The 15,530-nt window shown below is 33.7% G+C and overlaps 1 protein-coding gene across 2 annotated transcripts in view; it reads left to right on the top strand.

Annotated features, from left to right (window-relative positions):
* VPS13B (vacuolar protein sorting 13 homolog B) overlaps positions 1–15,530 on the top strand; it is an 806,197-nt gene that overhangs the window by 129,334 nt on the left and 661,333 nt on the right. For both annotated transcript variants that reach the window (XM_047088880.1, XM_047088879.1), the window contains exon 16: positions 2,961–3,085. In XM_047088880.1, the coding sequence (XP_046944836.1) occupies positions 2,961–3,085 (125 nt within the window). The remainder of the gene's footprint in view (positions 1–2,960; positions 3,086–15,530) is intronic.

Here is a 15,530-nt window from a genome sequence, read left to right as displayed (position 1 = left end):
GAGAGAGAGAGAGAGAGAGAGAGAGCGCGCGCGCACGTGAACGGAGGAGGGGCAGAGAGAAAGGCAGACACAGAATCCAAAGCAGGTTCCAGGCTCTGAGCTGTTAGCACAGAGCCCGATGCGGGGCTCAAACTCATGAACCATGAGATCACGACCTGAGTTGAAGTCAGATGCTTAACCAACTGAGCCACCCAGGCGCCCCTAAATTTTTTTAATGTTTATTTATTTTTGAGAGAGACAGAGACAGAATACGAGTGAGTTAGGGGCAGAGAGACAGGGGGGCACAGAAGCTGAAGCAGGCTCCAGGCTCTGACCTGTCAGCACAGAGCCCAACACAGGGCTCCAACACATGAATGGTGAGATCATGACCTGAGGGGAAGTCGGACGCTTAACGGACTGAGCCACGGAGGCGACCCTTCGTTATTGTAATTTAAAACAATTTTTTTTTTCAACGTTTATTTATTTTTGGGACAGAGAGAGACAGAGCATGAACGGGGGAGGGGCAGAGAGAGAGGGAGACACAGAATCGGAAGCAGGCTCCAGGCTCTGAGCCATCAGCCCAGAGCCTGACGTGGGGCTCGAACTCACGGACCGCGAGATCGTGACCTGGCTGAAGTCGGACGCTCAACCGACTGCGCCACCCAGGCGCCCCTCGTTATTGTAATTTAAAAGAGAGTTGGGGGCGCCTGGGTGGCTCAGTTGGTTGGGTGTCCAACTTCAGCCCAGGTCATGATCCCATGCTTTGTGGGTTCGAGCCCTGCCTTGGGCTCTGTGCTGACAGCTCGGAACCTGGAGCCTGCTTCGGATTCTGTGTCTCCCTCTCTCTCTCTCTCTGCCCCTCCCCTGCTTGCACTGTCTTTTTCTGTCTCCCAAAAATAAATAAATATTAAAAAATGAAAAAGAGAGTTGGAAATTGGTTATTTTGAATAATTTTTGGGGGGAGAAAGAGGGAAAGAGTGTGTTTTGGGGGTACAGAGGGAGATAGGAAGAGAGAATGTTAAGCAGGCTGCACTCCCAGCCTGGAGCCCTATGTGGGGCTTGATCTCATGACCGTGAGATGATGACCTGAGGTGAAATCAAGATTTGGACACTCACCTGAATACTGAGCCACTTAGGCTGCCCTGAAATAATTGCTTTTGATATAGTAGGTAGGCCCTCTTTCATTATATTTGCCTGAATGTTCTCTTAGAAGTGTCTCTGAACAGCATACAAATTTAATAATAGTTTAAAAAATATTACAGAATAAGGTATGGTTTCCCCAGAGTCTTTTGCAGTTCTGCAAACATCCAGCAGGGATCTCCTCTACACCCAGTTTCCATCTGAGTATAATTACTGATAGTGTCTGTGATTATACTGTTTGGGCATTTTATAGAATATTAGAAAGTGCCTTGAGAGAGTTCTTAGTTGGACACAGATAATGTAATATGATAAAATATTAACCTTATTCATAGTCTAGAAATATTTGGAGGTTGGGCAATGTTTTACAATATTTTTTATTAAATGGCATAGTAATTGTAAAGTTTAGAATCTTTTACAATGGGCCTTTTAGAGGAAATGTGAAATGCTGAAATTGCACAGTGCCTAAAAATTCTTTGCATACAGTATTGCTCAGAACAAGTCTTTAAAGAGAATGGATGTGGATAACTTAATTTTCAAGGTTGATCATTTAAGTATTAGAAACATTTTTTTCTCAATCTGTATTTCTTGCCACGTGGTTGACAGTAGGATTTATAGGAATTAATAGGTGTTCACTTTCATTTTCTTTGATAGTAATTAGGTAGGTCCTTTGAAATGAAGTTTTTCCCTAAAAATATGTAATTCTAACTAATGTCTCATTTCTAAAAAATTATTTTGTTCACTTAAAACTGACTTTAAAGGAAATGATTTGACATTGTCAGTTTGATGAATGATAGGGACATGATAGCTTTTTGAAACCATTTGGGAATAGTTTAATACTTTTTTAAGAAATTGATGATCAGTTTATAAGTTCATTGAATGAAAGTATTTTTGAAAATTGAACAATCTTAAACATGTTTCATTGTAGAACTTATCAGTTAATATAAATCCTAGAGATAGGAAATTCAGTGCTTTATGAATCCAAGGAGTAAAAAATAATAAGGAAAGATAAGTGTTAGGGTTAACTTACTTTAGTATGTTGTTGGAAACCAGTAACTTTGTTTTGTATCCCTGTGTGTTAGCGTTTTATGTTTGAGATGTTTATCTTTTATATTATGGGAACGAATTGGAACTCATTTGTAGTAAGTTCTCTACAGTGGTTCATGTAAAATGTGATGTTATATTGGTTCTTCCTTCAAAGCAAATATACTGTTCAGGAATTTTAAGGAATGCTTTTAAAATTTTTGAGTGTGATCTCGTTTTAAGTATAAACATATGAAGAGTAATGTATGTCATGTACCAAATTTCCTGGGGTGAAAACATTAGCCATACAATTTTCACAAAAGAAAGGGGTACTTTGTAACATTTTAGGATATATTTGGATATCCTCTTTGTGTGTGCATAATGTAAGTTGAAGGCAAAATACATTTTTGATTGTTTTTGTCGTAATTAATGTTTTTTAGGCATTAAATGATATTAACAGTAATTTACTAATTTTTACAATGTGCACAATACAGGCAGTTTATATTACTAGAAAGTGTGTGCATTTTAGCAGACAATAAAACACTAAATAATAATTATGTTTAGAAACAAAATGTGAAACTTAGAGTTAGTAAGAAGCAGTGATCTTTCAGGGACATGAAAAATACTGTATGTTTAAATCTCTTAATTTGGATTTAGTCAATGTTAAATTGAATAAAAGAAAATGTTGATGTTTGGGAAGTGGAAAAAGACATTGGAACATATTTAGTGTGCAGCTGTTGTAGAGCAAATTGAAACTGACGTATTTCATCCTGTGCTTATTAAAACTTTGTGAACATTTGGATCTTTTCTTTTTGTTTCAGATATTTGGTTTCCAGGCAGGACTGACATCTTTGGATTGTAGGGGATCTTACTGCTTACCTGTACCGATTATTCCCTCTTTCAGCACTGCTCTTTATGTTAAACTTCTGAAACTACCCACATGCTGGTAAGTATTATGTTAAAATATGGCTTATGGCAATTTTCATGTATTATGAAGGGGAAAAAACTCAGTCGTGTCTCTTATGCAAGTGTGTTAGTTTTATACAAAACCTTAGAAAAATATCTGAAGTTCTTCTGCCTTTTACTGAGACATTAAAAATCTCTCTTTAATGCCTGAAGTATACTAGATCATAGTCTCTCTTGTGGTAATGTTAACTGTTGTCGGGGTAATAACTGTTAATCCATGTTGGAACTAGAGTAAACTGTTGCTGCTTCATACTGTACTAGTAACTGTAAGGGCAAGTACCTTATTTTTGCCTTTTTAAGAGGATATGGACAAAGATTTTTAAAAGTTGCCATTTAATATCAAAGCTTAAGTATTTGTCACCTAAATAACAATTTCATGTGTATTCATAGGCACTGAGAAAAGTATACCCATAACATAGATTAGACATTTGATATGTCTGTAGTTAATGTATTTTAGATTAAACGGATTTTAGACCATATTTTCATTTATTTTTAGGTTACTTTATTTGGAGGTCGTATTTCTTTAAATTGAAAGAGGTTTATAGAAAGAAAGCCAGTAGTTATGACTTCTTAAATTTTAGTTGAAAACAAACTTTAATATATTAAAAAGAAAATTGCTTGAAGGTATGAAAAAAGGTTTCAAAACATGAAATATATTCTAGTGAAATAGTTCTACATTTTAAAATTTAGATTACTTTTATTATTTGGATGGAATATATCTTTGCTTCCCCATCCTAATTAGTAAGCTAATTTTTACAGATTGTTAATTTCTGTTAGTTATTTATGAAAAGCAACATGACTTCTAGAAAATATATTTTATCTGAAGTACTTCATTTATTAAAAATATATTTCTTTAATAACTTTTAAAATGAAATTTATAAATTGCTCACATCTTTAAAAATTTTACCTATTGATCCAGAAAATTAAAAAAATATAGAAGTTGCAGTTAATTAAGTCTTGGAACCAGTTTTTTTTGGTAAAATAAAACCATTATTAAATGATCATTCTTAATTTTCTCTTGATAAGTTTAATTTTGTCCTTAGTCATCCATATTCCACGCGTGTCATATATTATGTTGTATAGAGATTTACTTTTTAACTTTTTATTTGTATATACATAACATGTTGTATTTGAGCCAAATTTTATATTCCAATCTATTAAGTAATACCATGGGATATGTCCCAGTTGGTATGTTGATTATCAACTTTAATAGATGTTTGTAAGTACTGTTATCTCAGTTATGTGCTGATTTATTTATCATTATAATACTGATATTTTTAGAAACGGTGCAATTTACCTTAGAAAATACTTAGCTTTTTTTTAAAGCAAAATTTTTCAAAATGAATTATAGCCTTCATATGAAAAAAATTGAGTATTTAAATAGGCAAGGCTTAGTTTAAAGATGTGAAGGACTTACTGCAAGTATTGTCAAATGTGGTTGAAAATATGCCTGCTGACATCTAGAAGAAAATATTCCATTTAAAATACTAAAAGCATGAGATCACACAATGCTTATATTTGGAAGTAACTTGATTTTTTGTAGTTAAGACCACTTCTGTGATATTCGAGTGATACTTTTCTATGCTTTACATGAGTATTTTGCTTTGAAATAGTTTCTTTATGTTATTTTCCATAATTAATAGACCATAAACTATAATTTGTTCTTAGCAGCTCTAAATTGAAAGTAATACATGTAAAACTCATTAAATTGATATGTATTTTAGTTAAATGAAATGAATAAGATCCCAGATAAAATATATCATATAGTGCTTGCATTAAATCAAATCATATGAGAACTGAGAATTTTATTTAACTCATGTAGTGAGTGAGGATTATTTTAGTAAGGCACCCTGTTTGTATCATTTAATGTCAATTCTGTTCCCAATATGGTATCTCCCTGCCTCAAATCATATAAGCCGTTTCATTTGAATTTTTAAAAATTATATTCCAGTTTCCTAAAGCACATGTATGATGCTATGTATATTTATATTTATCTACCTACCTACCTACCTACCTACCTACCTATTCAATGAGAGCATATTTACTATAGGCCATGGATTTTAAAACCCTTATACCACACTGAAAAAAATTTTAGTTGGAATGTGTAAGTTAGTAATGGAAATCTAGATTTTATATAAAACAGAAAAATAGTTTTATACTTTTTGTTTAAAAATGTCTAAATTGATGCTAATCATATGTGAAATTTCAGACTAACATTTATTTTAATCATTTTTGCTAATTTTTAGAAATATATGGTTTAAGTAACATTGAAAATAAGTTATTTTTTCCCTGTATGAATGTTCCTGTTAATATATTTTAACAAGCTAACACTAAACTCCAGTTTCTTGGAATTTATTTTTTTCAAAATATTTTGGTCATATTTTATCTTTCTGTATTACACAGTTTCTAAACATAAATAAACATTTCAAAAAATTTTTTTCTTCATTACTTTAAATCAGGTTAACTTTTAATTCTTTTAGTCCCTTAGAACAGGATTAAATTATGTAGGATATAGTGGGAAAGACATAGTGATGATAATATTTAATGACAGAAGTCTTGAGCAGTTAATTCAAATTTTAATTTTTCGCTCTGTTTAGTTATCGGATGTTTAAAAGCAGGCAATAAAGTATTGGTTAAAGGGCAATAAAGTATTATAATGTTATTCTAAGTAGGATTAAGGCTTGGTCTCTTGTAGATACTTTAAAAATTTCTACTGTGGTGATAATGCTTTTAGGCTTCTAGATACATTCTTGGAGTTAACATTTTTTTTTTCAGAACAGAGAAACTATAATAAACACATTAACTTTATTTCCAAACTTTTAAATTGAAATACTAATATTTTATGGAAAAGTGCATAAATTATGGTGTTTCATAAGTGAATTGGACCTTTGGTAACCAGCAGAAAGATCAAGGAGCAGAATATTATCAGCATCTCAAAAGCGTCTCTCGCTTACCTTCCTGCAGGGTTAACTGTTATTCTGATTTCTAATAATATAAATTAGCGTTGTCTATTCTTGGACATAAATAGAATCATCCAACGTATTCTCCTTTTTGACTGGTCTCTGTCACTGAAAGTAATGTTTGGGAGATTCAGACAGCAGAATGTAGTTTTTAGATTGTTTGCTTTTGTCATTATGCAGTATTCTATTACATGAACATTGACCATTTACACATTTTTGATCTGTAATTTTAATTGAAAAATAAGTATCTAAAGTGTGTGTCAATTTATTTTTTATTCCTTTGCCATTTTCCCTTTTCCTTAAGAAGCTTCAGTTGTTTGGGAGATTGGATGTCATTCATAAGTATTTTTTGATTTTCTATGTTGTGATAAGCATTGTGGTACATATTGGAATTGGGGAAAGAATACAGTAGAATGCAGTGAGGGTAAGGGATATCCACAGAGCATGAAAACTTAGTCTAGTGGGAGAGGACACTACACACACAAGGAAACATTTGTCTTTCAATGGCAAAATTGAGGCTTAAGCGAAATGTCGTCCTGTTTAAAGAAAGTAGAAAATTTCCCTGCGACATCGTGGTTGGTTTCAGAGAGAAAGTGGCAGTACAATTGGGTTTTATTGGTTGAATTGGGTAGATATCTAGACATCAGGAGATTGTTTGGGGTGCAGAAGTTTCTATGGGGATAATATTGTCTGAACAAAGTCAAGGTTGGTCCGTTGGATCTGAGAATGGTACTGTGGGAGAGGAATTTGGAAGTCTCCTTTTGGGCCTTGACTTGTACATGATTAAGGGTGTCTGAGCTTTTTTAATCTTAAAAAAAAAAGGTTAAACTAGTTAATGAAATATTCATTAACCCCATTTATTCCTCACCAGGCTTGTTAAATTGCAATTATACTATAGTCTTAAGTTCATTTTCTCCTATAATTGAGGGTTCAAAAATGTGATCTCATTTATAGAGAGATAGGTGCAACATACTTTGAAAGTTCAGAGAAAAATTATTTTGGCTTAGAAAGTCATGGAGAACGTGAAGATGGTAACTTCTAAGCAGATTATTAAAGAATGGATACGATTCGAAAGAAAATACTTTTGTATATAGTGTTAGGTTGTTAGGTACTTTAATGAAGTTTTCATTAACAACGCCGTGAGCTTAAGATGATATTCTCTGTTATAAACTAAAGCTCAGGGAGGATACATAAATTGTCCCAAGTCACACAGTGTCTGGGCAAGGAATCTCATGGAAGGTTATCTGATTCTAAAGTCTTTGGTGCCTTTCTTACCTGAAGGTGTGAAGATGTACATTATCTTTTGTTAATCATCTCCAGAGGCTCAGTGTACTTCTTGCCTTGTAGTAAAAGTGGATTTCTATGTATCGAGAGGACAGTTGAGATAATACAGCTAATAAATCTGAACTCTCCTAGTATCTCCTAGTATACAGTTAATAGTATATAGATATTATTGTAATGATCTCATAGAATTGTAGATAATAGGGTTAGGTGGAATCTTAGACATTATCTCAATTTATCAGTCTATGATGCAGCTTTTGATTTATAGTTGTTTATCCATGGGTTGAACATTTTATCCAGAGAGAGGCAACCAGATTCATTTTTGGGCAGCTCTAGAGTTCTTTATTTTATTGAGTCAAAATCTGCTTTCATGTTTCTTCTCTTTCCTAATTATTGCTTATATGTGTCATGAGTCATTTTCATAGACATAAGGAGGTGGGAAACACGTTTCTTTACAAGATTGATGGATCCCTCTAAGTACCCATTCCTTATTTAACACAGTGGCAAATGTCTTGGTTTTGGCTCATGAAGTTATTGAACAGTTCCTTTGTTTGAGGAAGGTGTTGCTGGGAATCTGTGTTTGAGTTCAGTGTTAATTAGGAAATTTGGCGTTAGTCGGCTCATGGTAATTGACGTGGTGTGTAAAGGCTAAGAGAACAGATACTGATCTTTTTGCCTCCCTGAAACAAAAACTGAAGCAGCCATTTTCCTGCTTTAGCTCAGAATAACACTAGAATAAATGCTTTAAGCTTTAATGGAGGCTAGGCCCTTCAAGATAAAAAAAAAAAAAAGCCAATATTTATTTATCAGCAAACATAGAGGATAAGTAACCCACCCTACAGGGCTCAACATCACGTTGCTCAACTGCCCTGTTCTTTATAATACCACAGTTTGAACCTCAAGAACATAGGGTTGGGGTTTTTAATACCCCTGGAGATAGAGGTTTTTAATTCCCTTTGTTCCAGAGCTATGATTATTTTCATCTGCTTTTGTGATAAATACTGTCTTGAACAGAATGTCTTAAAACTGGTAAGACTTAGTTGGGATGCTACCTCCACTTGAGTGGCAGCAGCCTGATTGTCAGCTTCAGTTCTTGGATCTGGAACGTGCTTTCATGGAATATTTTGAACTGAAAAGAAATCCTTTCATCATCTATTACAATCTTCTCATTTCAAAGATGAAAAGACTGAGTCCGGGAGAGTTCAAATTACTTAACCTAAGACCACACAGTAAATATCAGTGCTTCAGTGTGATCCTCCCTTTCTTGATTCAGGGCTCCTTCAACTGTACCACACTACTTAAAAGTTATTATTACTATTATTTTAATTTATGTATGATAAAATATACAAAACAGAAAGTTTACCATTTTAACCATTTTTAAGTGTACAATTCAGTGGCATTAAGTATATTCACATTGTTGTACTACTGTCACCACTTTTCATTTACATAAATTTTATCTTTTGTACCCATTGAAACAGTAAATTCCCATTACTCCTTACTTTTAGTCCCTGATAACTTTTTACTCTCTCTCTGTATGAATTTGACTATTCTGGGTACTTGATGTAAGTTAAATCATTAAATATTTGTCCTTTTGTGTCAGACTTGTGTCACTTAGCATGAAGTTTTCAAGATTCATCCATGCTGTAGCATATGTCAGAAATTTTTCTTTCCTCCCCCTCTTCCTCCCTCGTGTCCTCCCTAACTTGCTCCTTCCTTCTCTCTCTCCTTTCATTCCTCTCTCCCTTTTCCTCTAAATTCATTCCATTTTAAGGTTGAAAAATTCCAATGTATGTATATACTTTATTTATTCATCCATCAGTGGACATCTGGGTTATTTGCACCTTTTAGCTATTGCCAAGTGGTGCTTTCAACGTGGGTGTACAAATGTTTGAGTTCCTGTCTTCACTTCTTTTGAATATATACCTAGAGGTAGAATTGCTGGATCATATGGTAATTGTATATTTAATTTCATGACAAACTACCATTTTGTTTTTCACGGTGGCTGTCCCATTTTACATTTCCACCAACAATGCACAAGTGTTCCAATGTCTTTACATCTTTACCAACACTCATTATTTTAGGTTTTTTGATAATAGTCGTCCTAAAGAACATAAAATGGTGTTTCATAGTAGTTTTGATTTACATTTCTCTAACAACTAGTGATAATAAGCATCCTTTCAATTGCTGATTGACCACTTGCATATCTTCTTTGGGGGAATATATATTCAAATTTATTGCTGCTATTCAGATTATTTTTGTTGTTGAAGTGTAGGTGCTCCTTAGGAATTCTCTATACTAAATTTTTATTATGTATATGATTTGCAAGTTTTTTTCTCCAATTCTATGGGGAAACATTGCTTTTTAATGTTAAGACTCTATCTTAATCTAACTCCCAAACCAGAAACTTAGTTTACCTCTTCTATAAATCTTTTGCTTTTTGTCTTAAAACGTTATCATTTACATTTGACACAGTTTTTTGTAAAAACTGGTATAGCTTGAGCAACTAAAAAGTGATCAAATGCATATTTGGAATAGTTCTTACTTTGGGGAGGAGGAAAAAGGTAAACTTGTTAGAAATCTTCGTGTTTACAAGTTTATCTTCACAGTAGTTTTTGCTTTTACCGTTTACAGAGATAGCTAACTTAGATTGGTTTTTCTGCAGAAAGATTTTATAACTTTCTACATTGTGGGGAGATCTTTTCCTGCTTAATTTCTTCTCTTACAAAAAAAAAAACAAACAAACATGTTTTAGGGACGCCTGGGTGGCTCAGGTGGTTAAGCATCTGACTTTGGCTCAGGTCATGATTTCATGGTTTGTGGGTTGGTGTCCCTCATTGGACTCTGCACTAACAGTGTGGAGCCTGCTTTGCCTCTCCCCTGTTCATGCTCTCTCTCCTTCTCTCTCAAAATAAACTTTATATGAGAAAAAACAACAACACGTTTTAAAGATACTTATCTGTCTTCAAAACTTACAGGGCTTGACCGTCTATAGACTGATGTTATAGACCACTTTAATAATACTAAATAGAATGAAAATTAAAGCCAATGCACAACTGATTAAATCAAAATGATTTTCATCGGATTAAAGCAAATGCACAACTGATTAAATCAAAATGCTTTTCATCCAGGATGGGCTTCAGGAGGATGTAGGTCTCAGAACCAGTAGGAAGATTGGGATATTAGTACATATTTTAAAACGAACTTGTAAATACCTCCTGGTTCTCACATATCTGGGCTGACACATATATGTGTGTGTATGTGTATATATGTGTGTGTGTGTGTATGTTGTGCGTGTATATATGTCATGTCAAATTCATAAGGATAGGCTTCATCACTTTTTTTAAAATAAGCAATTGTGCTTATTAATGGAAAACAGGAGGGTTTTTAAAACTACAATAATATTAAGGGAATTCAAAATTATTTTTGTGAGCATTATTCATTAAAGAGATACTATCATAGGCCTAGTGCTCGCACTTGTTCGATTTGAAATCTAAGAGAATACTGAAATATAGCTCTTTCAGTAAGTTAATTCAGCCAAAGCACTTAGAGTTCTGATTATGAGATTATTTCTCTAATGGTGGATGTTAATATTAATTTCAACAATCTGGTGAGTATATTTTAACAAATCCAAGCAGTTAAAACACTGTTCTGTGTATGGTCACAGAGCTAGACACTTCAGGGTAGACTGAGATTCCTATAAATCCAGCATTGTTTAGCTGTGTCAGATCCTCTTGAAAGGGACATGCATTGCTGGTGCAGGTTTCCGCTTTAAAGGCAGATAAATCAGTATGATTCATTCATCAAAATAAGATTCAAACTCATCAAAATGTGTTAATGACTGCTGAAATTGTGCCACTACACAATGGCTCTACCGTTCTTAAGATTTTCTAGGTCTTTTAAAGAAGCTTAAGGCAGTTGAGAATGAGAATTACAGCAATCGTCATTTGTCTTAGGCTCAATTCATGCATCCATTTCACATCCAAACTTGAATTTCCTTAGAAAATGCTCTTTTTTTGTTGTTCTGAAGCTTTAGATTGGGCACTTAAGAATCTACTGTCTTTTGAGACAGGGTGTTAAGTCCAAATTTTACTGCCTTACAAGAAACAAAATATGCATTTTTTATTTGATTAGTCTTCACATTTACAGAGAGTTAAGCATGATCATAATGAAAATATCCTGGTAAATTTCTCCATGATATCATATGGTAAATTTGATTTGGGAAATACATAGTGCAAATTGTTCTTGTTTCAGCTTTCTCTTTTGATTTGGATAACTTGTTGAAATAGCTTCCCCCTTCCCTCCGCCCTGCTTTTGTATTACAGTTAACTCCCTTTGTAAGCTCAGTTTCAATCAAACTTCTTAAAGCAAGTGGCTAGGTCTTATTACTACTATCTACTAAGGTGGAATAATTTTATTTGAGCTGTATTCTCAGGTCAGGTATATAACAGTGTGGGCCACATGCCAGATGGCTCTGTGCATGATGTAACTTAAGTCTTTTATAGGATTCTGTGTTTTGTGACTTGGGATATACTTGCATGGTCTTGTTAATGTAACCACCTTCCCATTATTAAGCATTTCCTTGCATATTTCTTAGAACTTTTCTTTGTTTTGCTCATATTTTTTGGTTTTGTCCTTTATTAACTTTTTCATGATTCTTTTATATGCTTATCTGTCTGGGTGATTAAAACAGGGAAGGATGACAAGAAAAGACAGGGTGCATATGTTCTTGTTTTGTGAACAGTGTTCCGCATTCAGTTGCAATTTTTGTTCTTAAAACTCCATTGAGTTTGTCCACTGTTTGTCTGCCTTTTTGCACACTTGATACTGTTCTATGTTCATTAATTCAGGTCTATTTTACAGATAAGTGACAAATGTCCAGTATGTGCCAGACACTCTCTGCAAGGCCTTAGCTATGGAGATACACCAATAAACAAAATTGGCAAAATGCCTGCCTTTATGGCAGTAGAAAATACACATTCTATAAGTTAAGGGAATATTAAAATGAGAAAAATTGGTTTAAGAGGCAGTGTATTATTGTCTTTTATAATCTAATTTCATAAAATTGACCTTTTTACTGTCTTAAGCCTTGTAAGGAGACGTTTACATAGGTTTTTTTTTTTTTAACATTTATTTACTTTTGAGAGAGAGACAGAGCACAAGCGGGGGAGGAGCAGAGAGAGGAGACAGAGAATCCAAAGCAGGATCCAGGCTCTGAGCTGTCGGCACAGAGTCCGAGGCGGGCTTGCACTCACAAACCATGACCTGAAGTTGGATGCCTAACTGACTGAGCCACCCAGGCACCCTAGGTTTTTTCTTTTTTTCTTTTTCTTTTTTTAACTTTAATTCCAATATAGTTAACATTTGGTGTTATATTAGTTTCAGGCATGTACGTAGTTTTTGATTGCATAATATTTTTGAATTAGTCTATATTTTTCTGTCTAATTTTGTTAATGATTCATATTTGAACTGAAAACCATTTAATTAGTGGTGGATTGGGGGACCTGGGTGGCTCAGTCAGTTAAGCGTCTGACTTCTGCTCAGGTCATGATCTCACAGTTCATGGGTTTGAACCCTGTGTCAGGCTGGTTCTGTGCTGACAGCCCAGTGCCTGGATCCGGCTTCAGATTCTGTGTGTCCTTCGCTTCTGCCCCTCCCCAAGCAGTGCTCAGTTTTTCTCTGTCTCTAAAATATTCTAAACTATTTTACTCCTTTCATACATATCTTTGTCTTATTAATGCATATACATACACTGAATAGTGTATACAGTGAATAGTTTTAGATCTATGTGGATTAAGACCCAAGGTTAGTCCCCAGTACCGTTAGTGAGGGAGTGTCTTTAAAAGTTGGCATTAAGTTTGCATTATAAGGAAGGCATCTTCCATAGGAGTAGGCTTGCTAACTTGTATTTTCTTTAATAAACAGATTTGTTCAGGTGTACTTTACATAGCGTAAATTCACTCATTTCAGGTATGTAAATACAGTGATTTCTAGCACCTTGAGTTATGCAGCTGTTACCATGAATCAGTTTTAGAACATTTTCACCCTCCCAATAAGTTTACATGCTCATTTACAGTTAATCCCCAGCTCCAGCCACAGGTAACCACTTTCTTTATAAATTTATTTTTTATGGCATGTGAATAGAATCATACAAAATGTGGTATCCTGTATCTGGCTTCTTTCACTTAGATAATGTTTTTGAGATTCATCTTTGACATAGCCAGTAGCTAATTTGTTTTTCATTCTACATCTGTATGTTTCTTTCCTTAACCGAGTAAAATATATTCAGGCTTGCAAATAACTATCCATACCCTTATTCAGAAATGTTTAAATTCCAGAGTTGTATGCATGGCTTTCAAACCTGGTTACAGTTGTTGCTACAACTGTGACTTGGGATGTTCTGAGAATGTCCTTTGTGTCATTAGCCCCTTCTTCAACATCAAATACATAAAAGCTTTTACATAATTTTTGTGATAATTGCTTTAAAACTTATTTAAATGTAGAATTTAACTCCTATCAGGGAGATGAATAGCTGGCACTGGGTCTTTTATTAATAGAATTTAAATCTTTGGTAAGTTAATTCATTTTGAAATTGCCTAGTCTTGTCATTATAGGACTTTATAATTTTCGCATCTTGATTGGTTTTATTCTTTATAATTGCCTTAATGGTCCAGGACCTAGCATATAATTGATTTTTAATAAATGTTAATTAAAATGAACCCAAGTAGAATTTAATAATTCTATAAACATTTTTAGATCAGCTAACATAAACTTTGAAGACATTAGAAAAAAAGTACAAGTATACTAGGTCATATTAACGTTTAAGGAAGAAAAGGTAGGTATATTTTCTTTTTGTTCATCTTCAATTTTTTAAATAAATGATTAGCTTTAATATTGTAAAGCTAATATTCTAGCTTCTGAAGAGAAACATAAGTTAAATGTGCCATTCTTGAATATCTTCAATTTTTTATCCTAATAAGTGCAAATATTCAGATATGAGTGCTCTTGGAGTTTCTGTTTCTAGAGATTAGTTGTTTAGTCTCATGATGATCTTTATTTTTTGGGGGAGGAATAATATTTGAAGGTGAATATTTAATTTTTCATACTTAATTTCTCAAAATATTCTTTTATAGAATCCCTATGAGTAATGAAAAAAATCACAAAAGTATTTAGAGGTCTGGCTATACCTGAAAATACTAGATAGAACTGTACCAAGCTTTCATATTACTTTAGAGTTGTATAGGATGTAGTTTATAAAGTGCCCTGTAATGGATTATTACATGAAGTATACCACTGTTTTCATTAACATAGTTCTCATATTAAAACTAGAGTATAATTTAAATATAGCAAAATTCAACAATTTTATGTGTACAACTCAATGATTTGTGACATGTATACTCATGTGGCTGCCAAACTTCTTTCTGGTCCCACTGCAGTTAGTCCCTTTCTCTTTTCCTGGAGTGCGTCAACTTTTGGTGAGAACAGTTGGCTCATAATAAGGGGTAATGCCGGTGTCGATTCAGGGGTTGACTGGTTAGTGTGTTAGCTAGTAGACTCACTATTCCTTGCTTTGTTGTTCCATCCTTCACCCAAACTCATCAGACAACTGATTCTTTTCAGTAGGGCTTGTGGGATTTCTCTAGGCCACTGTGTGGCCAGAGACTGAGTCTCATAGCATTTTCAGTTGCATAAGAAAATATTTTGTAAATAGATTTTATATATGCGCATTCACATATTTTGATTTCATTGAGTGAAATCAATGAAGGTAGTGTTTTTTTTAAAGCATAGTTTAAGAGAGTAATAAAAGAAAAATAGAAACCTAATTTTAACATGTGAGATATCATAGGACTCTAAAGTATTTTAAGTGACAACAAGCACAGTAGTCTAAATCTTTAACAAGATTAAAACTTTTTAAAAACTTATTTTACTGTTCTCTGTATTTCATTTATTTACAGCCTTGTATTTGTATCAGGGTGAAAAATTGACCTAAATTGCATTTGCAGTCTCAACTACCAGTTTGTTCATATCAGAAAGAATAGTTTTATTGTGTAAATCCCTGTATTTATTTATGTTTCTTTTGGAGAGTTGGGAAATAGAGAATAGACATAAACCTAGGCTTTACCGATTATGACTGTTTTCCCTCCAAAGAGGTCGTTGATTTTTCTGTGAATTTATCTTGATTGAATG

The sequence above is a fragment of the Lynx rufus genome, unplaced genomic scaffold (assembly GCF_022079265.1).
Source record: "Lynx rufus isolate CCGP_SWC_20201006 ecotype Redwood Valley unplaced genomic scaffold, mLynRuf1.p SCAF_26, whole genome shotgun sequence".
Lineage (NCBI taxonomy): Eukaryota > Metazoa > Chordata > Mammalia > Carnivora > Felidae > Lynx > Lynx rufus.
The sequence above is the reverse complement of the archived record's forward strand: the minus strand, read 5'-3'. Positions and strand labels throughout refer to the sequence as shown.